Source organism: Zophobas morio, unplaced genomic scaffold (genome assembly GCF_036711695.1).
Source record: "Zophobas morio isolate AGI-343-1 ecotype UQ-CSIRO unplaced genomic scaffold, CSIRO_AGI_Zmor_V1 ptg000016l, whole genome shotgun sequence".
NCBI classification, from domain to species: domain Eukaryota; kingdom Metazoa; phylum Arthropoda; class Insecta; order Coleoptera; family Tenebrionidae; genus Zophobas; species Zophobas morio.
The window spans coordinates 3,799,733-3,825,354 of NW_026972121.1; the positions used below are offsets into that span (position 1 = coordinate 3,799,733).

At 38.9% G+C, this 25,622-nt stretch overlaps 4 protein-coding genes and 1 pseudogene across 4 annotated transcripts; 4 read left to right on the forward strand and 1 right to left on the reverse strand.

Annotated features, from left to right (window-relative positions):
- Positions 1–1,063: 1,063 nt before the first annotated feature.
- On the reverse strand, positions 1,064–10,695 carry LOC135129777 (UDP-glycosyltransferase UGT5-like). The gene is made up of 7 exons (XM_064057026.1): positions 10,683–10,695; positions 3,583–4,197; positions 2,155–2,342; positions 1,880–2,102; positions 1,614–1,833; positions 1,338–1,557; positions 1,064–1,093 (listed from the first exon to the last, which is right to left on the reverse strand). The coding sequence occupies exons 1-7, from the start codon at positions 10,693–10,695 to the stop codon at positions 1,064–1,066; spliced, it is 1,509 nt and encodes a 502-aa protein (XP_063913096.1).
- On the forward strand, positions 6,472–8,165 carry LOC135129738 (UDP-glucosyltransferase 2-like). The gene is made up of 4 exons (XM_064056984.1): positions 6,472–7,290; positions 7,343–7,565; positions 7,612–7,831; positions 7,901–8,165. The coding sequence occupies exons 1-4, from the start codon at positions 6,472–6,474 to the stop codon at positions 8,163–8,165; spliced, it is 1,527 nt and encodes a 508-aa protein (XP_063913054.1).
- On the forward strand, positions 8,458–9,934 carry LOC135129739 (UDP-glucosyltransferase 2-like; annotated as a pseudogene).
- A 10,386-nt stretch (positions 10,696–21,081) lies between the features above and the next one.
- LOC135129778 (UDP-glycosyltransferase UGT5-like) lies at positions 21,082–22,847 on the forward strand. The gene is made up of 4 exons (XM_064057027.1): positions 21,082–22,008; positions 22,063–22,285; positions 22,333–22,552; positions 22,607–22,847. Exons 1-4 carry the CDS (start codon positions 21,190–21,192, stop codon positions 22,845–22,847), a joined length of 1,503 nt encoding a protein of 500 aa, XP_063913097.1. The 5' UTR covers positions 21,082–21,189.
- Positions 22,848–22,976: 129 nt separating this feature from the next.
- LOC135129779 (UDP-glycosyltransferase UGT5-like) lies at positions 22,977–24,735 on the forward strand. Its single transcript, XM_064057029.1, has 4 exons — positions 22,977–23,014; positions 23,060–24,180; positions 24,227–24,446; positions 24,495–24,735. Exons 1-4 carry the CDS (start codon positions 22,977–22,979, stop codon positions 24,733–24,735), a joined length of 1,620 nt encoding a protein of 539 aa, XP_063913099.1.
- The last annotated feature ends 887 nt before the right edge of the window (positions 24,736–25,622 follow it).

Sequence of the window (25,622 nt, forward strand, 5' to 3'; positions counted from 1 at the left end):
TGTTTAGAAAAAAAGGGAGAAAAGGGGCGGAAAAAGTGTGGCGTTGGGAAGATCGAATCGTAGACACAGTAAAGGAGTTCAAATATTTAGAATTTAAGTTTACAACAACTAACACAGTAAAAGCACACATAACAGAAAGAAGGGTCAAAGCAATGCAGATAATGGGAATGGTGTGGAGTATAGATGAGAGAATATTTGGACATGACGTAAGAAGAAGGATGAAAATATTTTAGTGTAGTTGGGAGTGTATTAATGTATGGAGTGGAGATATGGGGATGGAAGGAATATGCAGAGATGGAAGCAGTACAAGAAAAATATTTGAGGTGGATATTAGGGCTACGGAAAGAGACGCCAGGCTATATGGTAAGAGACGAATGTAAACGAGAGAAATTAAAAGTATACACTGGGAAAAGAGTTGTAAAGTATGATGAAAGGTTGAAAGAAAGAGAGGAATGTAGGATATTGTATGAATGCTGGAAGGAAAAAAAAGGAAGCAGGGAAAGAACATCACAAGGGTAGACAAGGATCTTATAAAAGACTAGGATACGCATGGATGGAAATAGTGAGAAAGAGAGAAATGGGGGTGAGTATGAGAGAAAAGTTGTGTATACGTGACAGAGACATAGATAAACAAGAGAGAAGAGCGAATGTAGTAAATCTAGGTACAATGCAGACTATAGAAAGGTAATAACAGAAACAATACCAAATTACCTAGACAGAGAAAGCGCGAAAGAAAAAAAAATAATTGCGAGATTTAGGTGTGGAAATGAGAAAAGAAATAATAAGTTTTGGGTAAGCGAAGGTGAGAGAATGTGTAGGATGTGTGGAGAAGGGCGAGAGACGATAGAGCACATGCTGCATCACTGTGAGGAGAGCAAAGAAAGAGAGGAGAGGACAAGAGTAAGACTGGGGCAAGGGGGGATGGGGTAAAGGAAAAAAATGAGTTATTTGGTTTTTGTTAATTAGGAAAAAAATTGTAGTGTCAAGAATCTTTTAAGCCCGTAGGGTAAAAATAAACACTTACTACACCACTGACCTTCCACACACAAAGAAATAAATAATATCATGGTACATAAATCCCAGTCTGGCAAAGCTGGTTATAATACAAAATCGGGCGTGGGATCTGTTTAAATGCACGCGGTTGTAAATTTTCTCGTCCATAAAAGTGTGTTCAAGCCTTATTGCTGAATTCTTAAGGTTGTATGCCGTACTAAAAGTCATCCATTTGTCTAACTTTACGTCATAGAAAGAAATTTCTAAGCCAAATACTTTAAATAATTTGAGTTAATTTTAAATTAGTTCATTGAGTTTTTTATTTAATATAGGTATGATCTTACTTTATACAAGAGATAAATTATAGTACTAATGATAACAGTTACCACTAAGACAACTTGCAGTAATAAGTAGTCAAACCAAGAAAAATCAGCTCCTGGACTCCTCAATTGTATTGCTCCCTTATGTCTTATAACGTACTCAGTCCACCAAACAACCTTTTCCAGCCCTGTCATGGGCTTGTCGTACAAAAGGTCACGAAGTTCCTCGATTCGTTTCTTATATCTAGAATAACCACAGTGTCTTGTCTCTTCAGTAATGTCAAAACAACTGCAACTCACTTGCTATTTTCAGCAACCTCAATTATACAATTTTTTAGTTCCTCCTTGCTCATAGTAACCGGATCAACCCCTAGTCCGATCCCCGTGTCTATAATTTTGTGAACATTCGCAGGCTGGTCAGCCATGAAGGGTATCCCAATGAGTGGTACCCCTCTAGACACTGCTTCCTCAATGGATTGCAGACCGCCTTGTGTTAAAAAAACACGAATATTTCGATGTGCTTAAAAAAAATATTAAATTAGAAAAATTACTAAGTCAACACCAACCAAGGAGATCTTGTTGAGGAAACCATTTTCTTGTGACGACGTTCTTTGGTTTTCCAGGCAAGTAATCGGACTCCCATTTCCACAGAACTTTGTACGGTAGTTCAGACAAGGCTCCCAATATAGTGTTCCTTAGTTTTTCATCTAAATTTGTGCTTTTAACATTCGAGCCTAAGCTGAAGTAAATCACGCCTTCTACAGCATCGTCTAGTAGTTTTTGCAAATCCTATGCAGTTTCAAAATTATTTGAGGATGCAAGATTGTGTTGTGGTACTTACGTCAGGAAGTGATTTTACCGGTTTTATGTGCATTTTATCCATTTCCACTATAGCGGGTACATTGGGCTTCGGCGGGTATACAACAGGGTTTACATTAACAAAAAGCATACTCTGTCTCGCCTCCGTATCACCTACGTACGACACACCCTCCCCAAAATACCTTTCTGCAATATCTTGGGATCTTGGTACTAAAATATAATGAATAATAATAATAATAATAATAATAATAATATATTTCGTGATAATCATTACAAAAAATGTTTCACATGTCCGTAAACTTATATTTAATAAACTCAGATGTAGAATAGAAAACGTTATTAATTAATAATTCTTTGACAACTTTACAAAATACATTCTCAGGTAACTCTTTTAATGACACTGGAAGTACATTAAATAGTGTAATACAATAATACCGTAGAGCTGTTCTTGTTCTCGTTAATCTTTGAAAATCTGTTTGTAGCCATTCTTTATATCTTGTTTGATGCTCATGGTCCAGGGATCTAAACTGATTTGGATTAGCTTTCACATATCTAAGACAAGCATAAATATAAACTGATGGTAGTGTCATAATACATAAATTTTTAAATGATACCCTACAGTCATCTCTATAATTTAACCCGGCTATAATGCGAATACATTTTCTTTGTATAGCAAATAATTTTAACAAATGATGAGAATGACCCCATACTAAAATTGCATATGATAAACAGTTATGAATATATCCAAAATAAGCTGCTCTTAATGTTTTTTCAGACACAACTAGTCGTAGCCTGCGAAGTGTGTAGATTCTTTTTGATACTGATTTGCTTAACTTAACAATATGTTGTTCAAAAGTCATTTTTTTATCCAATATTATCCCTAGCATATTAATTGTTTCCTCAACAGTATCCAGCTCTCGTAAAGAAAAATATAGTCTTTGAGTCTTACTCTCATTCCTACACAATTTATTGGACAAGAACCAAGTATTGATTTCATTCTCTGCTTGAGTAATTTCGTTTATTAATTTCTTTACATCCTGATTACTACCCGCTAGTGTCGTGTCGTCTGCAAACAAAATAAAGTTCGTCATGAAAGAACTGCTTGGTAAATCATTGATGAATATTAGGAATAGGATGGGACCCAAGACAGAACCTTGAGGAACACCATATCTTATTAATTGTCGTGTTGAGTTTACGTTTTTATAATTTACATACTGGTACCGATTTGTCAAATATGATTTTAACAATAATAGACTTGAACTATCGAATCCATAAAGTTCCAGTTTTTTTAACAGTAAATCATGTGCGACACATTCGAATGCTTTAGTTAGATCAAGGCATATTGCATAGGCATGTTCTTTCTTACTAAATGCGTTGAACACAATTTCCGCTACTTTATTTACTGCCATTGTAGTTGAGTGGTTCTTCCTAAATCCATACTGATTATGACAGTATAACATATAATGGTGGTGGTACCACGACAACAAACTCCATACAACAGTTTCAATTTTGCTCCATAGCGATTTTTCGACATTGTGGAAACCAAATAAAATATCTGGGTATAGAATTGGGTGTGAGGGATTACCAAGAGTGTTGTAGTTGGCCCCCAATAATCCAAAGCTAGTGATTCCGATGGCAGGTGCTTTGAACCTTCCAGCTAACGCATACATAGCGGGATGAAGACCTTCTACCAAAACCAAATCAAAATGATTGGACTGGTCAGCTATTAGTTGTTTGAACCGAGAACTGTTCAGTTCGGCTTCTACAATATAATCGATGAAACGGTACGCAGGAATCAATCTCTGAAAAACGTTTGAGTCTTTTGAATACACTTCCTGGATTTTGGTTTGTTTTAGAAAATCGTAGGTAAAGCGAACACTAATTTCGGTTAGGTTGGTTAGAGAGGGGTCGTTTAAAGGGTCAGGTGTTACCACAGTGACGTTGTGACCTCTCAAGGATAGTTCTTTCCAAATTGGTTGGAAGACGATTTGGTGACTAATAGAGGGGAAGATGAACACTCCGAGAATATTGCTACACAGGATAGGTGTGGAAAGTAGAAGAAGTACTACAGATTCGAGGAACATTTTGTTATTATTTCCGAATACGACTAACGAAACTCACTTTCCACACAAGGTAAATGGTGGACGGCAATAAAGGTACACATAAAAATAATTTTGTGATACATAATTTAGAATTTAACGCGTTTGTGTATATTTTATTTACGCATGTAATTGGATCACTTTGTACTAGAGGTGGATAACAGTACCACTCAGAACAACTGCAACCTTCTCTAATAAATAGTCAAACCAAGTAAAATCAGGCTCGTATCTCAACTTCCGCTTTGGGAGCACCGGGGTTGTTCTCAAGCCGGAGACACGGATCTCCAGGTGGTGAGCGTCCGCGAGAAACAAGAAAATAAACTCAAACGGAAAGAAATATTTTAGAATAAATCGGGTTTATTCCCTGCCACCAGCTACACTGCTAAAATAATAATCTTATGACTCATTGTTCAATAACTACAAGATAAATTAAATAAACAAAATGAATAAAACGTCCGGCACGGTCGTTCCCTCATGGAAGGCGGCTTCCTTCAGGACGGACTCCTCCTAGACCTGGGGGCGGCGAACTTGAAACTTGGAAATCGCGCAAGGAGAGTGCGGTGGCGGAACACGACGCGTGCTCGGCGGTTTCGACGTTTGACGGTAATGGCAAAAAAACGGTACTTTTAGTGGTCAGTTCTTTCAGGGCTTCTCCAAAAACTCAAACTACAAGAATACACTTGTGGTGAAACGGCCGCAGCACTTTCACACCTTTTGAAGCTTCAAGACAGAATCCTCCTCTTCCGCCGCGTCGGTGCGGCGATTGTAATTTTTCCCCTGTTCTCTCGGGACGCGTCGTGGTTTCCGGCCCGCGAAAATTCGCTTCGTTACAACAGGTTATTGTTTAAATACAAAATCGGGCATGGTATCCGTTTAAATGTGCAGCTGTAAATTTTCTCAACCATAAAAATGTGTTTCAAGCCTTATCTATGAATTGTTAAGGTTATATGGGGTACTAAAATAATCTATTCGTCTAACGTTACGTCATAAGGAAAATTTGAAAACCTAATATTTGAAATAATTGGTCTAATTTTAAATCAGTTTATTGAGTTATAATTCACATTATTTTATTTTCTGTATTTTGAGATTGAACCGTTGATATACTCGTATGAGCTTAATTTATACAAGAAATAATGATTTATGTACCATGATATCATTACTTATTTCTTTGTGTGCGGAACGTCAGTAGTGGTCAGAACTAACAAGAAAAGTGATTGATATGGTACTTGCGATTTGGCGTATTTATTTTGATGTTGTCGGTACGGCAGATGAAGGAAGAGTCTTGGAGTTTGTGAAATTCAAATGGAAAGAAAGGTCGGTAGAAAGCGGTGGAAACGGTTGTGTCTAAAGGGTTCTTGGAAGGTATTTGAAATCTGGGAAACGATAAGTATTACTGAGAAGGGTGAACAAAAGATAGGCTTTACGACATGCAAGTGGACGGAGAGAAATTTTCGGGTGATACTGGAATCGTTGACATGGGGATCGGACAAGGTGTTGATCCGAGTACTGTAAGCAAAGAAGAACTGAAGAAATGTATAATTGAGGTTGCCGGGAACAACAAGTAGGTCGTAGTTGTTGTGATTTGACTTTAATGATAGGACAATTTTAGGTACCATAAAGGAATTCAGGAAATTCGTGACATTGTATATGATATGCCAATGACTGGACTGGAGAAGATTGTTTGGTGGTCTGAGTATGCTATTAGACATAATGGGGCAACATACTTGAAGAGTCCCGGGGTTGATTTTCCTTGGTTTGACTCTTTATTAGCAGAAGTTGTTTTAGTAGTAGTTTTAATGTTTAGTACTACTATGTATCTCTTCTACAGAGTAATTCGACTGTTAACTGTGTATTGGAATAATTCAATGAACATAGGTTAAATATGTTAAATACTTTGTGTAAATAAACTTTTCATTGTCACGTGTCCACTTTATTCTATTCTAGTATTTAGGGGTTTTGGAGATCACCATTGAGGAGACCAAGCGGTCTAAGACGTCTCTCTGCTGAATACCGACAATATTTTTGCATGCAATAGTAACTTTCTACAAGGAATTAAAAATATTGTGCTCATAAATAATCCCTAGGCTTAACTTATAGTGTGACCTGTTTTTGAACATTTACGCTGTGATTTATATACCAGATACCGCTTTTATTTTTTGATTATAATTTATATTTTTATTTGTTTTGCACTAAGTATAAAGGGCTAACGCCGCACTTAATCGTTTAATAGTGACAAGAAAATGTACCCTGCAACTACTGTACTTCTTCTATTTTCCACACCTGTCCTTTGCAGCAATATACTCGGAGTGTTCTTCTTTCCCTCAATTAGTCACCAAATCGTTTTCCAATTAATATGGAAAGAATTATCCTTGAGAGGTCACAACGTCACGGTGGTAACACCCGACCCTTTAAACGACCCCTCTTTAACAAACCTGACTGAAATTAGTGTTCGCTTCACCTACGACATTTTAAAACAATCCAAAATCGAGGAAGTGTATTCAAAAGACTCAAATGTTTTTCAGAGACTGATTCCTGCGTACCGCCTCATCGATTTTATTGTTGAAGCCGAACTGAACAGTTCTCGTTTCAAAGAACTAATAGCTGACCAATCAAATCATTTTGATTTGGTTTTGGTAGAAGGTTTTCATCCCGCTGTGTATGCGTTAGCTGGAAGGTTCAAAGCACCTGTCATTGGAGTTGCTACTTTTGGACTAACGGCAGTCCATTACAACACTGTTGGTGATCCCTCACACCCAATACTATACCCAGATGTTTTATTTGGTTTCCACAATGTCGATAAATCGCTGTGGAGCAAAATTGAAAGCGCTGTGTGGAGTTTGTGGTCATGGTACCACCACCATTATATTTTGGTACCGAGATCTCAAGGTATTGCAGAAAGGTATTTTGGGGAGAGTGTGTCGTACATAGGTGCTCTGGAAGCGAGTCAAAGTATGCTTTTTATGAATCTAAACCCTGTCGTGTACCCGCCAAAGCCTAATGTACCTGCTATAGTGGAAATGGATCAAATGCACATTAAACCGGCGAAACCACTACCTGAGGTTAGTACCACAAAGACATTCTGATAACCTCAACTAACCTTGAAATGTGTAGGATTTGCAAAAAGTATTAGACGAGGCTGTCGAAGGTGTGGTTTACTTCAGTTTAGGCTCGAATGTTAAAAGCACAAATTTAAATGAAAAACTAAGGAACACCATAATGGGAGCATTGTCTGAACTCCCTTACAAAGTTCTGTGGAAATGGGAGTCCGATTACTTACCTGGAAAACCAAAGAACGTGGTCACAAGAAAGTGGTTTCCACAACAAGATCTCCTTGGTTGGTGCTCACTTGGTAATTTTCATAATATAATAACTTTTTGTAGCACATCGAAATATTCGTGCTTTTTTCACACAAGGCGGTCTTCAATCAATTGAAGAAGCAGTCTTTAGAGGGGTACCACTCATTGGAATGCCTTTCATGTGTGAACAGCCAATGAATGTCCAGAGTATCGTAGACCAAGGGATCGGACTAGGTGTTGATCCAGTTACTGTGAGCAAGGAAGAACTAAAAAATTGTATAATTGAGGTTGCTGAAAATAGCAAGTGAGTTGCAGTGGTTTTGACATTGAAATTACCTACTGAAGAGACAATAATGCACTGTGGTTATTCCAGATATAAGAAACGAACCGAGGAACTTCGTGACGTTTTGTACGACAAGCCCATGACGGGACTGGAAAAAGTTGTTTGGTGGGCTGAGTACGTTATAAGGCATAAGGGAGCAATACATTTGAGGAGCCCAGGCGCTGATTTTTCTTGGTTTGACTATTTATTAGTGCAAGTTGTCTTAGTAGTAACTGTTATCATTAGTACTATAATTTATTTCTTGTATAAAGTATGGTCATATATATTAAATAAAAAACTCAATAAACCAATTTAAAATTAGCTCAAATTATTTCAAATATTAGGTTTACACGTTTTTTTCTATGACGTAAAGTTAGACAAATGGATGACTTTTAGTACGCCATAGTACCTTAAGAATTCAGAGATAAGGCTTGAAACACACTTTTATGGGTGAAAAAATTTACAGCCACGTGCATTTAAACAGATACCAAGCCCGAATTTGGATTTAAATTATAACCAGTTTTGTCAGACTGGAATTTATGTACCATGAAATCGTCTTTTTTTTCTTCGTGTGTGGAAAGTCAGTAGTGGTCAGAACTAACAAGAAAATGTTGCCTGTACCTGTCATACTCCTTCTACATTCCACACCGGTCTTGTGCATCAATATACTAGGAGTGTTTATGGTTCCCTCATTCAGTCATCAACTTGTCTTCCAATCAGTATGGAGCGAACTGTCCTTGAGAGGTCACAAAGTCACTGTGGTAACACCAGATCCTTTAAACGATCCGTCTCTTACAAACCTAACCGAAATCAGTCTTCACTTCAGTTACGTCTTTTTAAAACAAATTAAAATCCACGAGCTGATGTCTAAAGACTCAAACATCTTTCTCAACCTGGATGCCACTTTTCGTTTCATGGATTTAGTCGCAGAAGCTCAACTTAATAGTAGTCAATTCAAAGAATTAATAGATGATCAGACTAAACAGTTTGATTTGATTTTCATTGAATCTTTTCATCCAGTTATGTACGCCTTAGCGGGAAGATTCAAGGCGCCTATCATTGCAATTTCCGCCCGTGGAGTTATGGCAGTCATTTACACCATTTTTGGTAATCCTACATACCCGGTACTGTATCCAGACGCCTTGTTAAATTTCCACAATGGACGGTTATCACTGTGGAACAAAATTAAAAGCGTTTTATGGAATTTGTGGTCGTGGTACTACCACCATGCTATTTTGGTACCAAGGGGGCATGAAACTGCAAGGAAGTATCTTGGGGTGGATATACCACACATGGGGGATATCGAGGCAAATCAAAGTCTGTTTTTTCTTAACACAAACCCTTTGGTGTACCCGCCGAGACCTAACGTACCCGTCGTGGTCGAAACCGGACAGATGCACATTAAACCGGTGAAACCGCTTCCTGAGGATTTGCAACAAATTCTAGACGGTGCTGCTGAAGGTGTGATCTACTTTAGTTTAGGGTCGAACGTTAAAAGCGTAAACTTAGAGAACAAGGTAAAGAACACCATAAGACAAGCTTTGTCTGAGTTACCTTACAAGGTTCTGTGGAAATGCACATCGAAATATTCGTGCTTTCGTTACACAAGGTGGTCTTCAATCCATTGAAGAAGCCATTTCTAGAGGGGTACCATTAATTGGGATGCCTTTCATGCGTGATCAACCAATGAATGTACAAAAAATCATCGACATGGGGATCGGATTAGGTGTTGATCCTGTTACTATGAGCAAGAAAGAACTAAAAAAGTGTATAATTGAGGTTGCCGAAAACAACAAGTGAGTTGTAGTTGTTGTAGTTTGAGTATAATGAAGGGAGAATTTTAGATACAGTGAAAGAATTCAGGAAATTCGTGACATTTTGTACGACAAGCCAATGACTGGACTGGAAAAAGTCGTTTGGTGGACGGAATATGTTGTTAGGCATAAGGGGGCGAAACACCTGAGAAGTCCCACAGTTGATTTTTCTTGGTACGACTATTTATTAGTGGAAGTTGTCTTAACAGCAGTTGTAATGATTGTTACTATTGTTTATTTCTCGTACAAAGTAATCCAATTCTTGTTGTAACAAATTAAAATTAAAATGATAACGGATGCTTTCTTTTCATCACGTGGTCCCCTATATGACAGGCCATATTTCTACGGGGGAGATAATAATGTTTCTTCTGCATTTGGAACGCGCGACTTAAGTTCAGCTTGGCCATACGGTGTGCCGCGGGCCATGGATCTGGCGGCCACTTCGGCGGTATCGACGTCGGCCACCTGGTTCAGGACACCCTTTCGGTACACCATCTCAAAGTCGTATGGCTGTAAGGACATTATCCAGCAGGAGAGGCGACCACGAGGATTCGATTGTCTCAGTAACCATTTCAATGACTGATGGTCCGTCTCGACAATGAAGTGATACCGCTCGGGATACGGGAGCATCTTCTGGATTGCCTACACAATGACCAAACATTCCTTCTCGAAAGTGTCAGAGGCGATTCGGGCAAATGCGGGCACAAATTTACGGTACCAGGACTCTACTCCTAGGATGCGACGTAACCCGCGAACGGACCTTGCCGGCCACATGCCCTGGATCGCTTTAACCTTGTGTGGATCGGTCGACATTCCATGTTCGGAAACAACATGCCCAAGATATTTCAAAGATGTCTGGAAAAACGTGAACTTCTCTGGATTCGGCACCAATTTGGCGTGGCGCAGACTGTTTCTAGATTAATCTTGTATTCCTCCCACGTCAAACGCTTTACTGTCCATTTCCGGACCCAGCACAGCATTCAGAAGTTTCTGGAAAGTCGCACAAGCGGAATGGAGGCCGAAGGGCATCATTCGAAATTGAAACAACCCTAGGTTCAGGACGATGAAAGCGGTGATTGGCTTACTGTCTTCCGCAAGAGGAACTTGGCAATACCCTTGTTTCAAATCGATACTGGAAAAATACCTGGCTCCTCGCCATGTGTCCAATATCGAATTGATATACGGTAACAGATAAGCATTCTTCTGGGAGACGGTGTTGATTCGGCGGAAGTCAATACAGAAACGGTGTTCACCATTTTTCTTCCGCGTCAAGATAATGGGTGAGCTCCACGGGCTGTCTGAAAGTTCAATGACGCCCTCTTGTAGCATCCGGTTCACTTCTGCACTGATTATTGATTAAACGGATTTCATGCACAGCCGTGTCGGTGGACTTGGAAAATTTTTTGAGAATTTTTCGGGACCTGGAACATTCTGAGGGAAGAAAAATCGGTGGATAGAAATAAACCGGTGGGAGATCGGAGTAAATCAGGAAGAAATTTTGTTTTTGGTTTTTAGGACTTAGAATAACTTTGATTTGAGGTTGGGAATATAGAATTATAACTGTTCTGGACGAGAGGGGTTTGAAGGGAGGGGCAGGAATGCCAAGTGAAGAGAAGATGGAGGAAATTGTGACAGAAAGGGTAAAGGAATTAGAGGGGTCCTTGTGGGCGTGCCTATTTTTGGAGTCGAGTAGAGTTGGCAAGACGGTGAATGACTAGGTATCGGGACTTTGGGGCAAGGTGGAGACCATAGCATTGGAACTAGCAGTTGAGACAAGTTTTATGAAGGGAAGGATTAAAGAACTGGAATCGACGGATAGGAAGACGTACGCTGGAGTTGTCGGAGGTGCTGGATCTGGGCAGGACAGTAAGGAAATGCCAAGAAGGAAGGAAACGTATTCTGTTATGGTTAAGTCTAAGGATCCTGAGGAAGATTGGGATAAGATTAGAAAGAAAGTTAATAAAATGGATGTAGACGTGAAAGTGGAACATATAAGGAGAAACAGAAGTGGTGGATTAATAATTGAGACGAGGAGTAAGGAGGAGATATAGACGATAAAGCAAGTGGTTAAGACAAACCCGAACTGTTCCACGGAAGATGTGAAAAGTAGAGGATTTAGGATTATGTTGTATGATGTACCTGTGGAAATGGGGAATCAGGAATTGGTTGAGTCGATATATCGGAAAAATTTGGTGGAGAAGATGGCCGAGGAACAGTTTGGGGATAGTGTTAGAATTGTTGGTAGTGAATGATGGCTGGTTGGAGAGGTTTGTGCGTGACACGTGGAAGGTTAAGAAAGACTGGGGTGTGAGTGACCACAGTTGTATATTGATCGGTGTGGAAGGTGTGCGAGGGAAGTTCAAAGAGAATTTAAAAAACAAGAGAGGATGGTTCATGGGAAACGTCAAATCAGAATTGGGAAGGGAGGGCTATATGACCAGTCTTGAAAACTTCGCGAGACTCCCGCGTAGGGAGCAGCTAGAAAGCCTGCACGGATGGATCTGTATTGCGACAAGGCGACAAAAAGGTTTGTAAGGGGTAAAGGTGAAAGAGCAGCCTGGTGGACCGAGCAACTAAAGGACTTAAAAGGTCGAGTTGCAAAAGCAAGGAAAAAATTGCAGTTGACTCGTAAACGAGAGGGGAATTTGGACGGAAACGAGACGTGCAGGTTCAAGTACCAAGGCTTGCTCAAACATTATAAAAAGGCCATCAAGGAGACAAAGGTCTTATGGTGGAGGAATTTTGTCCGGTTTGTTGGCAATGCAGATCCGTGGAGTGCAGTTTATAAGCTCTGCGGGAGTGAGAAGAACGAAGGACTGGTAGGCGTGTGGGACGGTGATAGGAAAACGGAAACGTTGTAACGGCATAAAAATAGGATACCGTTTTATTCCATCATAGTGTACACTTATTATATTTATGCCAGAATAGCGTCCCTCGCAAACCTTTTATGTTGTTCACCATTTGAGGTTACTGTAAACAAAACACGTCATCATCTTTTGGCAACCCTGTCGCCTTGTCATCTGAAATAGGGATTTTTGACTCGAACTGAACAACAGCGCCACCGGAATTGACACCATCTTGTCGAAAATAAACTTAATTCTAATTGGTTCCTAAAAAGGCGGGAAGGCTTCTGCTGATGACGGATCACTTTTTTGAGGCAAAAAAAAAATATATCTTCATCCGTTAGATTTTTGCTAACCTTCTTGTGTGGTTGTGCGAATTCTGTTCCCGGAATTTTTAGCTTTGAGAGACCTAAAAGTTTAGATTTGTGAAATTGCTTGGAGTAATTGTCGCTAAGGTCTTACTCAAACGACTTATTGTGTAGGATTTTGGAAAAAAAACGGAGGAAAAAGTGCTTGCAAAGCACGCAACGTTTGTTGGATTTTTTTTTGGACGCCACCACACCCTCAATATCTAAAGCAGCCTCGCCCATCCAGAGGTAAAATGATTAAATATTCTCACAGTTTCAACTTTTCTCGTCGATGAACCAATTTGTGCCCCATTGTCAATTTCCTGGCGAATTTTCTAGAACTTCGTTTTTTTAGGCTTTTATTATTGGAGTGTACTACTCACCCGGAGTTTTCCACCAAGTTCCCTTCGTTTGGTGCTTCATTGCCTGGACGCTAAAGGAAAATTCAGCAGCTCCTGGAGCCACGATTTTCGGGGTCTTGCTGTGATTGCTCGATTATGACTTAAATCCGGATTCCCGAATCCTTTTTGAGGAGAACCCTTCCATCTAGCTGAAGGTGACGTGGAGGACACCGGAACGATAAGTACCCGGAATACCATCCTACCTACGATCGTGCGAGCGTATATTACGATAATACCATAACATCGTTGTAACAGTTTAATTTTGGCATTTTTTTTTGTGTGCCATTGTCGATTTTATTCACCTTTTTTTTTTATTTAGGTTTTCTTGTGTAACTTACCTAATTATTGTAGTCCTGCAGTTGGAGCTTCACCTCACTGTGGTATAACTTGTGCACCGGTTGTTATTTTGGGAGCGCTATTTTGTTGGTTGGTTGCGTTATCGCTTATTTCCATATCACGTTACTGATAAGACGCCGTTCGACTCAGCTGATACGCTCTGCGTTTGATATAAGGTACGTTCACGAACATCGGTTGACGATAAAGTGCGCGAAATATAATAACAACTTGGTCTTATTTATTTGTTTATGCATTTAGTTGATATTGACTTACGTTTCACTCATTGTGTGACAATCTCACAACGTAACAATTTCACCCTTGTACAACTTTCACTGTTTTTTTGGTCTTCGATAAGCTTTATCGATTTTTGGATCTTCTTGGATTATATTTTAGAAACACTATCTGTCATTATCATCATTTAACTAGACTCTTTTTTTTTTCTGTTTACCGTACAATATAGACTGCAGATATAAATTTGTTCTTTTTTATCACGCTTTTATTAGCTTGGGTTGTATGTAACGGAATCTTTGAGCTTAATTTTCATCGGTTTCTAAAAGTCTAATCATCTTGAAACTTTGCACACGTCTCAAGGATCGATGACAATGCAATAATTTGATAACAGTTTCCCATTATCCTTATTAGGAGCGCCAGGATTTATAAATTCTTTTATGGATCCTGTGTAGTGGAGTAAAAGAGATAAAGCTAGCGCGCGATCTGCGCATGCCTGTAGTATCTGGTTTACTCTTCGTTGTAATTATAGTCTTGATTAAAATACAAATAACGGATATTAAATGAAAAAAACAAGAACGGACTTTTAATTAACTAAACGTGTGCAAAAATGGCTGATCGCATCTTAATTGTGTCAGTATATACCACGGTTATCTCTCTCCGTGTCGATTATACCGATCTATACCGATTATTTCTGTTTCAAGGACAATTTCTGCATAGCTTTGGTTTTACAGTCGGTAAAGAAGGAATTAATTATAATTAAAACATATCTAATCATGAATTCTCACCAACTTAAATAAAGATAACAAATTTTGATTCAGAAATACAAACATGGAGGAAAATTAACCATTTGGGGGGTAAAACTAACCACAATGATGAATTGTGTCCCGTTGGTCCGGGAGGGCGATTGATTTTGAAACTAATTCCCGTTGATCGATCATACGGAGACCACTGAGTGGTTCTTTCTAGAAAAATCTAAATAAGTAATTAATTCCCCAATTTATGAATTTGTCGCAGACTAAAAAATGAAAAATAAATAATAGTTTAAAAAACTAAAAAAACACGCTTTTATTGCTAATCGAACTAAAAACTAGAAAATAATTTTTAATGACAGAGTTTAATATTACAGTAGTAGAAGATCAAACAATCAATCATAATAAATCACCTCAAATTAAAATTATAATAAAATTTAAGTTATTAACAGAATAATTCAATTCAGAGTAAAAAGCGTGGGGTGCTTGATATTTTAAATATTACAATCATTCTATTGGCAACTATCTATGAGAGGATAGTTATGAACCGCAGTAAAATGCACCCCACGCTTTTTACTCTGAATTGAATTATTCTGTTAATAACTTAAATTTTATTATAATTTTAATTTGAGGTGATTTATTATGATTGATTGTTTGATCTTCTACTACTGTAATATTAAACTCTGTCATTAAAAATTATTTTCTAGTTTTTAGTTCGATTAGCAATAAAAGCGTGTTTTTTTAGTTTTTTAAACTATTATTTATTTCCCCTCATTGCGGGTTGCTAGCTGCTTTTTTCGAGTTTGGGGAGGCAAAATAGGATTAGACGATTGCGATAGGGGCGTTATAACGAACTCGTGGCGCCCTAATAATTTTGCTCTTTTTTTGAAACCCACCCACACGACTAGCTGGCTGGCCGCCACCTATCGCAACACCTGTTTAAGCAGTTTGACGTCACAACGTGAAGGGATACGGTGGAGGTATTGTTGACAGAGTTTTTCCCAGTTGACGTTCCCGTGAACTATGAATTGTATGAAGGGGTGGAGGGTGTCGTCGAGAGAGAAAATTTTGATGAAGTTGAAAGGTGCGTGAGGAGTATGAGGAAGAAGAAGTCGCCGGGAATGGATGGTGTGACGCCTGAAATGATGACGCTTGTGTGGGAGACTGTTCCGGAGTATGTGTTGAAGGTGTTTAATGCATGTATGGAGGAAGGATGGGTTCCGGATGAATGGAAGGTAGCGCGACTGGTCATCCTCTTGAAAGACATTGATAAGGATAGGTTATTACCGAGGTCGTGTAGACCTATCTGCCTTTTGAGTATGATGGGCAAAATGTTTGAGAGGGTACTATTGGGGAGATTGACGAGGGTACTTGAAAGAAGAATGTCGAGGTCTCAGTTCGGATTCGTGAAAGAATTGGGAACAAAGGATGCGTGGATAAGAGTGAAACAGGTTGTGGAGTGGTCGTAAAAGAAGTACGTGTTGGGAATTTTTGTTGATTTTAAAGATGCGTTTGATAATCTGAGCTGGAATGCGGTGTTGGGTAAATAGATGTAAGTTGGGTGTAAGGAGATCAAAGTTTGGGCGAGTTATTTTAGAGATCGGAAAGTTGGTGTGGTAGGAGGGGCAAATGAGGTGGAAAGGAAGGTGCGTAGAGGATATCCATAAGGATCTATCTGTGACCGGCGGTTTGGAACATGATGATGGATGGGTTGTTGGAAGGGATTGGAAGAAGAGGGATAGCGTGGAGGCGGATAATAAAAAGGAGATTGAGGATGTGGGAATGGAAATGATGGAAATGATGGTTGCTTGGGGGAATGGAGTGGGTGTTGAGATCTCCTGGGAGAAAACGGTTATGATGCTGCTGAAGGGATCGTTGTCTAAGTCGAGACCCTCGAAGGTGAGGGTTTAAGAAAAGCTTGTGAAGTATGTAAAAGAGGTGAAGTATCTAGTCTATGAGAATTGGGATAGATGTAGATTAGGATGGAAGAGGGAGAGAATCTGGCGAAAAAGGATGTGTTGGATGCGAAATTGTGAGAGATCTGGCAGAGAAGATGGAATATGAGCGAAAAGGATAGAGTGACTCATGATTTTGTTCGGAGTGTGAGGTTTGCGAGTGAGAATATTTGGTTTGAGCCAGAAATGTTTGTTGACGGGGCATGGCAGAATGAATGGGTTTTTGAATAAAAGAGGACTGAGTGATACGCAACTGTGTGGTTGCGGTAGGGTAGAGAATGTTTGGCATATTGTTTTCGAGTGTGGATTATATGATGAGTTTTGAATGGTCCGGATGGATTGAAGAAGAGGAAAGACGGTTTGAGAGGTTGTTAGAATCAAAGGAGATGTATGAGAGATTAATGAAAGTTGCGAAAAGGGTGTTTAAAAAAAGGAGAAGGATGAGAGAGGGTGTGACGGAGTGAGGTCTGGGGCTGCGGGTAAAATAAATGGAATGTGTGTTGGCATTTCGTAGTTTTCTTACCATCTGGGAGACTTAATTGTAATTTTTCTTACAGGCCTAGTGTTTACTCCACTATGTTTCTACTGTCTGCTTCAAATTTTCAGTACTTACTAAAACTTAAACGTGGTTATAGAAGCGTTAAAAGATATATAACTGTGCAAAGCATTGCAAAATGAAACCAAATTAACAAAGTGAAACCAAGACAATACAAGTATTTGATTTATGACCGACGTTTTACAGTTCTAAAATTAAAATACTTTATTATATTCGACGATAAAGAATATACCGTCACTCGTGACTACAACTTTTACTCGTAGATAAAGATTCTCTTTATCGTCTTGTATAATAAATTATGTTTTACCTACTTTTTAGTATTACACAAGTGTAGCGATAAATTTAGGACGTCATGCATAATTTGCCATTGTAGTGGACAGTCAAACAAAAGATTACAAAGTGGCTATTGGTCACAACAAACAAAGATGTCCATTGTAACTCTTATACTTTTTATAGGTACAGCCAACTGTGCTAATATCTTGGGGGTGTTCATGTACCCTTCCATCAGTCACCAAATGGTCTACCACAACATCATGCAAGAACTATCCTTACGGGGTCACCACGTCACCGTTGTAACACCTGACCCCGTGAACAACTCCGCTTTTACAAACCTCACAGAAATCGACATTCACTGTGCGTATGACCTTTTGGAAGAGAAAAGTGTCCAAAAATTGTTTTTCAAAGACTTGACTTTCTATGACATAACGCGAAATTTTTTTCAACTTTTGGAAATTATCGCAGACAGAGAATTAAACAGTCCTTCATTTAAAAAATTGCTTGGGGATCATAATAGGACGTTCGATTTGATTCTTGTCGAACTAATGCATCCAGTTATGTACGCATTATCTGGAAAATTTAAGGCACCAGTGATTGGAATCATGTCGATGAACATCTTCAACACCCAGTATGATGCTGTTGGTAATGTGAATCATCCAGTTTTGTACCCTGATTTTGTCATAAACCTTCCGGCTGGAAACATGACGATGTGGGAAAAGGTTCAAAGTTTGGCGTTTTTTGTGTGGAATATTTACTACTACCAGAATGTGGTTCTGCCGACGGCTGATAAGCTGGCAAAGAAGTATTTCGGGGATGTAGCTTACATTTCTGAGTATGAGAACAGTGTCAGCATGTTTTTGCTTAACAGACATCACCAAGTACAAAGTTTGAGACCTAACGTACCTGCAGTTGTTGAAATTTTACCTTTGGAGTACCACTCACCTAAACCTTTACCAAACGTACCCAAATAACACTTTTCGCTTCAAATAAAGAAAGTACTGTTTCAGGATTTGCAAAAAATTTTAGATGACGCTAAAACCGGTGTGGTTTATTTTAGTTTAGGAACCAACGTGAGAATGTCCCGTTTGGAACCACAAACCCGAGACAATATTTTACAAGCTCTGGCCGAACTTCCTTATCAAGTTTTACTCAAATGTGATGTTGATTTACCTAAACTACCCAACAATGTGGTTATTAGAAACTGGTTTCCGCAGAAAGACCTTCTAGGTGTGTTTCGTTCTTAAGGTTTTGTTTCTTCATTGTTATTTTTTAGCGCATAGTAATGTTAAGGTTTTTGTGACACATGGAGGGTTGCATTCGCTTGAAGAAGCCGTGTCTAGGGAAGTACCCATTGTTGGAATACCGTTTTATGCTGATCAACCCGAAAATGTTCGCAAGTTTGTGGCTTTAGGTATAGGTGAACAAATCAATCCGACTTCTATTACTGCAGGAAAGCTAAAAAAAGTTATTCTTCAAGTAGCTGGATCTATGATGTGGGTGTCTGATGTTTACAGGTAGACGAATTAAAGTTGAGTCTTACAGGTATAAAGACAACATCAGGAAAATAAGTGGGGTCGTTTCCGATAAACCACGAAGTGGATTAGAAGATGTGATTTGGTGGTCCGAGTACGTGATTAAACATGGGGGTGCCAAGCACTTGAAAACTTCATCCGTTCATGTGTCTTGGGTTACGTATTTTTTCTTAGATGTTATAGGGATAACGATTGCTATAGTAGCAGTTTTGGTTTTTTTAATTCATTGTCTGATTATTGTATTGTTAAACTTTGTAAAATGAAAGAGTTTTAAAACTTACTATAACATTAGTTTGTTTTTTGTATGTTTTTTCTTAATAAATTTTGTACAGATGTAACAAGCTTGGCCACTGCCAGCTGTATTAATCCTGCCTGTTCATAAGTGTAGTTATAAATCAAATTTTTATTTTTGAATGTTCACTTTTTTCTCAAAAACTCATAATTACATTAGTTTTACGGATTTTTTTTAGTACGACATACCATACAACACTCCGTCATGCCCGTCTACATCCTTTGATGATCCATTCCCAACTGAAAAACCAGTAAATATTTGCTTTATAATAAATTAATGAATTTAATTACTTTCTTAATTTGTAGAATCATTACTTAATTCATCACTCAGTAGTTTCTCTTGTTGTTCCTGAACCTTTATCAGAGCAAAACCAAAATTTACCTTGGCTTATTGGTGATTATCTATCTGTAAGCAGTAATAAATGTATTCAAGCCGACATTCTTACATTTGAGAAAATAAAAAAATTAAGGAGCGAAATTAAAACACCAAAAACTAAAATAGCGCTACTCACTGCTCAAAATCAACAAAAAAATAAAGCTCTACAAGAAATGCAATTCAAAAAAAAATAAACCTAGAGGGTCAGAAACAAGTTTACGATTGTGTACTGCATGGAGAATTTCTTCACCAAAGTTAAAATTATAAAACTAGTAAGATGTTTGACAAGGAAACACGTATATCCAACCCGCTGCCAGGTTCAGGAGGAGTCCGTCCTGGACGTTTTATTCTTTTTGTTTATTTAATTTATCTTGTAATTATTGAACAATTTGTCGTAACATTATTATTTTAGCAGTGCAGCTGGTGGCAGGGAATAAACCCGATTTATTCTAAAATACTTCTTTCCGTTTTAGTTTATTTTCTTGTCTCTCGCGGACGCTCACCACCTGGAGATCCGTGTCTCCGGCTTGAGAACAACCCCGGTGCTCCCAGAGCGGGAGTTGAGGCCCGAGCCTGATTTTACTTAGTTTGACTATTTATTAGTGGAAGTTGTCTTAGTTGCAGTTGTTCTGAGTGGTACTGTTATCTACCTCTGGTACAAAGTGACCCAATTTCTGGCGTAAATAAAATATACACAAATGCGTTAAATTCTAAATTAAGTATCACCAAATTATTTTTATGTGTAGATTTATCGCCGTTCACCATTTACGCCAACTATCAACGTTACTTTGGTTTTAGTTTTGTCACAAAATGTACCTCATTACTGTAGTACTTCTTCTACAATCAGTGTCAATCCTGTGCGGCAACATTAAGACGTGTTCATATTTCCTTCAATTAGCCACCAAATGACCAACTGTCAAAAATTACCAATTAGTTACCAAATTGTCTTCCAATCAATTTGGAAAGAACTATCCTTGAGAGGTCAAAATTAGTAACTGTCACATTTTCATCAATTGCATGAGCCTCCAGCATTTTCTTTCATAATTGAGGTAACAACAGAAGAACTGACACGACGTTAATTTCAGCATTGAATATTCACACTATAAACTGCTAAGATACTTGAGGGCTTCGGATCCTTCCTCAAAATAATCAAGCATTACGGTTTCATTAACACCTTGAGTGTTTCGTGATGTATACCAATTTGAAAATGCTTTGTAGGTTTCATTATAACGTAATTTCGATTTTTCAGGTAACAGAGATGCGCAAGCAATGTTGGCAGCGTCTTCTATTGCCTTTAAATAACTTAAAACACTCATTTTTCACTTTGAACAACTATTTTTTAGGAAACTTCATGTGTAAACAAATTTTTTACCTTGTTGCTACGGAAATGAATACATTCGAATACGAGTTCCTGATAATTTGTTAAATATTTTTTAGTTACTACAATTATTACTTTTTAGTTACTGGTGTCGGTAGCAGAAAAAACGGCGTTGCCTCGGCCCGTCAAATCCACCTCGACAAAAAAGTTTACTTACGCAGGTTGTGATGTAAATTACTATTTATGTGTACCTTTATCGCCGCCCACTATTTATGTGAACCATCAACGTTTCATTGGTTTTAGTTTTGTCACAAAATGTACCTCGTTACCGTGGTACTTCTTCTACAATCAGTGTCCATCCTATGCAGCAACATATTAGGCGTGTTCATATTCCCTTCAGTTAGCCACCAAAGCGTCTTTCAGTCAATCTGGAAAGAACTGTCCTTGAAAGGTCACAACGTTACCGTGATAACACCAAATCCTTTAAACGACCCAACCTTGACAAATCTAACTGAAATTAGTATTAGCTTCACCTACAACTTTCTGAAACAAAGCACAATCCCAAAACTTTTGTCAAAAGAAGGCAACATTTTCCACAACTATGATGCTACTGCCCGCTTTATGGATATTATTGTAGAAGCCGAACTCAACAGTACTGGCTTCAAAGAACTGATAGCTGATCAGTCCAGACGTTTTGATTTGATTTTTGTTGAATTTCTTCATCCAATTGTGTACGCTTTAGGAGGGAGATTCGAAGCACCTGTCATTGGAGTTTCGGCCTTTGGAATAATGTCGGTCCACCATAACATTATTGGTAATCCAAGACATCCAGTACTGTATCCAGATCTTTTATTTGGTTTCTATAATATCGAGTCGTCAGTGTGGAAAAAAATTAAAAGTGGATTATGGAACGTGTGGACGGAGTACTACCACCATGTTATTTGGGTACCAAGAGAACATAGAGTTGCCAAGAAATACTTTGGTGAAGATTTGCCGTTCTTAGGGGATCTCGAGAAGGCTCAAAATATGTTTTTTCTAAATGTAAACCCTTTGTTGTATCCGCTGAGGCCCAACGTGCCGGCTATAGTCGAAATGGGGCAAATGCACATCAAACCGGTACAACCGCTTCCTCAAGTAAGTACCACCAATACTGGTAAGCCACATAACCTAACAATTTGATATGTACAGGATTTGCAACAAATATTAGACGATGCCACCAAAGGTGTGATCTATGTCAGCTTAGGTTCGAACGTCAAAAGCGTAAATTTAGATGAAAAACTGAGGAATACAATAGTAGAAGCCTTATCTGAATTACCTTACAAAGTTTTGTGGAAATGGGAGTACGAATCTTTGCCTGGAAAACCAAAGAACGTGGTAACAAGAAACTGGTTTCCCCAACAGGATCTCCTTGGTTAGTGATTGCTTACCAATTTTTCTATTTTAGTCAATTCTTTACAGCACATCGAAACATTCGTGCTTTCGTTACACAAGGGGGTCTTCAATCCATTGAAGAAGCAGTCTCTAGAGGGGTACCACTTATTGGGATGCCTTTCATGGGAGATCAGCCTTCAAATGTGCAAAAGATCGTAGACACGGGGATCGGGGTAGGTGTTGATCCAAGTACCGTGAGCAAGGAGGAACTAAGACAATGTATAATTCAGGTTGCCGAAAACAATAAGTACTTGTTTTTACTTTAAGTTTAATGTTGTCTGACTACTGTTTATTATTTTAGATATAAAAAACGAATCGAAGAAAGTCGTAAACTTTTGTACGATAAGCCGATGACGGGGCTGGAAAAGGTTGTTTGGTGGGCTGAGTACGTTATAAGGCATAAGGGAGCAATACATTTGAGGAGTCCAGGGGCTGATTTTTCTTGGTTTGAGTATTTATTAGTGCAAGTTGTCTTAGTAGTAACGATTATCATTATTACTATAATTTATCTCTTGTATAAAGTAAGGTCGTATATTAAATAAAAAATTCAATTAAATTATTTCAAGTATTAGGCTTACATTTTTTTTATGACGTAAATTTAGACAAATGGATGACTTTTAGTACGCCATACAACCTTAAGAATTCAGAGATAAGGCTTAAAACACACATTTATGGGCGAGAAAATTTACAACCACGTGCATTTAAACAGGTACCAAGCCCGAATCTGTATTTAAATTATAACCAGTTTCGTCAGACTGGAATTTATGTACCATGAAATCATTATTTATTTCTTCGTGTGTGGAAAGTCAGTAGTGGTCAGAACTAACAAGAAAATGTTGCCTGCACCTGTCATACTCCTTCTACATTCCACACCGGTCTTCTGCATCAATATATTAGGAGTGTTTATGGTTCCCTCATTCAGTCATCAGCGCGTTTTCCAATCAGTATGGAGCGAACTGTCTTTGAGAGGTAACAACGTCACTGTGGTAACACCAGATCCTTTAAACGACCCGTCTCTTACAAACCTAACCGAAATCAGTCTTCACTTCAGTTACGTCTTTTTAAAACAGATTAAAATCCATGAGCTGATGTCTAACGACTCAAACATCTTTCTCAACCTGGATGCCACTTTTCGTTTCATGGATTTAGTCGCAGAAGCTCAACTTAATAGTAGTCAATTCAAAGAATTAATAGATGATCAGACTAAACAGTTTGATTTGATTTTAATTGAATCTTTTCATCCAGTTATGTACGCCTTAGCGGGAAGGTTCAAGGCACCTATCATTGCAATTTCCGCCCGTGGAGTTATGGCAGTCATTTACACCATTTTTGGTAACCCAACACACCCGGTACTGTATCCAGACGCCTTGTTAAACTTCCACAATGGACGGTTATCACTGTGGAACAAAATTAAAAGCGTTTTGTGGAATTTGTGGTCGTGGTACTACCACCATGCTATTTTGGTACCAAGGGGGCATGAAACTGCAATGAAGTATTTTGGGGTGGATATGCCATACATAGGGGATATCGAGGCAAATCAAAGTCTGTTTTTTCTTAACACAAACCCTTTGGTGTACCCGCCGAGACCTATTGTACCCGTCGTGGTCGAAACCGGACAGATACACATTAAACCGGTGAAACCGCTTCCTGAGGATTTGCAACAAATTCTAGACGGTGCTACCGAAGGTGTGATCTACTTTAGCTTAGGGTCGAATGTTAAAAGCGTAAATTTAGAGAACAAAGTAAAGAACACCATAAGACAAGCTTTGTCTGAGGTACCTTACAAAGTTCTGTGGAAATGGGAGTCCGACTATTTACCTGGAAGGCCAAAGAACGTGGTCACAAGAAAGTGGTTTCCACAACAGGATGTCCTGGGTCAGTGTATACTTACTGATTTTTTTATTTTAATAAATGGTTGTAGCACATCGAAATATTCGTGCTTTCGTTACACAAGGTGGTCTTCAATCCATTGAAGAAGCAATCTTTACAGGGGTACCATTAATTGGGATGCCTTTCATGCGTGATCAACCAATGAATGTACAAAAACTCATCGACATGGGGATCGGATTAGGTGTTGATCCTGTTATTATGAGCAAGGAAGAGCTAAAAAAGCGTATAATTGAGGTTGCCGAAAACAACAAGTGAGTTGTAGTTGTTGTAGTTTGAGTATAATGAAGGGACAATTTTAGATACCGTGAAAGAATTCAGCAAATTCGTGACATTTTGTACGACAAGCCAATGACTGGACTGGAAAAGGTCGTTTGGTGGACGGAATATGTTGTTAGACATAAGGGGGCGAAACACCTGAGAAGTCCCACAGTTGATTTTTCTTGGTACGACTATTTATTAGTGGAAGTTGTCTTAACAGCAGTTGTAATGATTAGTACTATTGTTTATTTCTCGTACAAAGTAATCCAACTCTTGTTGTAACAAATTAAAATTAAAATGACAACGGATGCTCTCTTTTCATCACGCGGTTCCCTATATGACAGGTTCTATTTCTTGCTTGGACATACGATAGGAATGTTGCTCAGGGGTGACGTAAGGGCCATCTGCAACAGAATCGGTGTCGCTGCGGCCATCGGATCGTGACACCAAGATACGGATTTCATGGTCAAAATTCGGGAATGCCGGGGAAAATCTGGCGGATTCATGTTGTGAGGACTTTATCGCGAGCATAAAGTTGTCCAGGTTTTCGGTTTCGCAATACTGGGTGATCATAGTTTTTACGATGCTATTAGCTCTTTCAATGGGGTTCGCTTGAGGCGATGATCATTCAGAAAACGCTCAAAAGATCGACTGTCGAACTGGACGCCATTGCCTATAATCATTACCTTGGGACACCCAAATCTGGATATGTTTCGGTCGGTTAGCGTTCGGATTACGGTGGCGGTGATGGCCAACCAGGTCCACGCTAACGGGATCGACGTCTTCGGATGTCGGGACAAGACGTCGGCCACCTGGTTCAGAACACCCTTTCGGTACACCATCTCAAAGTCGTATGTCTGTAAGGACATTATCCAGCGGGAGAGGCAACCACGAGGATTCGATTGTCTCAGTAACCACTTTAACGACTGATGGTCCGTCTCGACAATGAAGTGATACCCCTCGGGATACGGGCGCATCTTCTGTTATGGTTAAGTCTAAGGATCCTGAGGAAGATGGGGATAAGATTAGAGAGAAAGTTAACAAAATGGATGTAGACGTGAAAGTGGAAAATCTGAGGAGGAACAGAAGTGGTGGATTAATAACTGAGACGAGGAATAAGGAGGAGATAGAGGTGATAAAGCAAGTGGCTAAGGCAAACCCGAACTGGT

Excerpts from the sequence above, each read along its gene's own strand:
- LOC135129738 (XM_064056984.1), top strand. The coding sequence starts at position 6,472 with ATGTACCCTGCAACTACTGTACTTCTTCTATTTTCCACACCTGTCCTT. Across the intron at positions 7,291-7,342 it reads CGGCGAAACCACTACCTGAG|GATTTGCAAAAAGTATTAGA; the intron begins GTTAGTACCACA and ends TGAAATGTGTAG. Across the intron at positions 7,566-7,611 it reads TCCACAACAAGATCTCCTTG|CACATCGAAATATTCGTGCT; the intron begins GTTGGTGCTCAC and ends AACTTTTTGTAG.
- LOC135129777 (XM_064057026.1), bottom strand. Across the intron at positions 2,103-2,154 it reads CGGTAAAATCACTTCCTGAC|GATTTGCAAAAACTACTAGA; the intron begins GTAAGTACCACA and ends GAAACTGCATAG. Across the intron at positions 1,834-1,879 it reads TCCTCAACAAGATCTCCTTG|CACATCGAAATATTCGTGTT; the intron begins GTTGGTGTTGAC and ends ATTTTTTTTAAG.
- LOC135129778 (XM_064057027.1), top strand. The coding sequence starts at position 21,190 with ATGTACCTCGTTACCGTGGTACTTCTTCTACAATCAGTGTCCATCCTA. Across the intron at positions 22,009-22,062 it reads CGGTACAACCGCTTCCTCAA|GATTTGCAACAAATATTAGA; the intron begins GTAAGTACCACC and ends TGATATGTACAG. Across the intron at positions 22,286-22,332 it reads TCCCCAACAGGATCTCCTTG|CACATCGAAACATTCGTGCT; the intron begins GTTAGTGATTGC and ends AATTCTTTACAG.
- LOC135129779 (XM_064057029.1), top strand. The coding sequence starts at position 22,977 with ATGGGCGAGAAAATTTACAACCACGTGCATTTAAACAG. Across the intron at positions 24,181-24,226 it reads TCCACAACAGGATGTCCTGG|CACATCGAAATATTCGTGCT; the intron begins GTCAGTGTATAC and ends AAATGGTTGTAG. Across the intron at positions 24,447-24,494 it reads GAGGTTGCCGAAAACAACAA|ATACCGTGAAAGAATTCAGC; the intron begins GTGAGTTGTAGT and ends GGACAATTTTAG.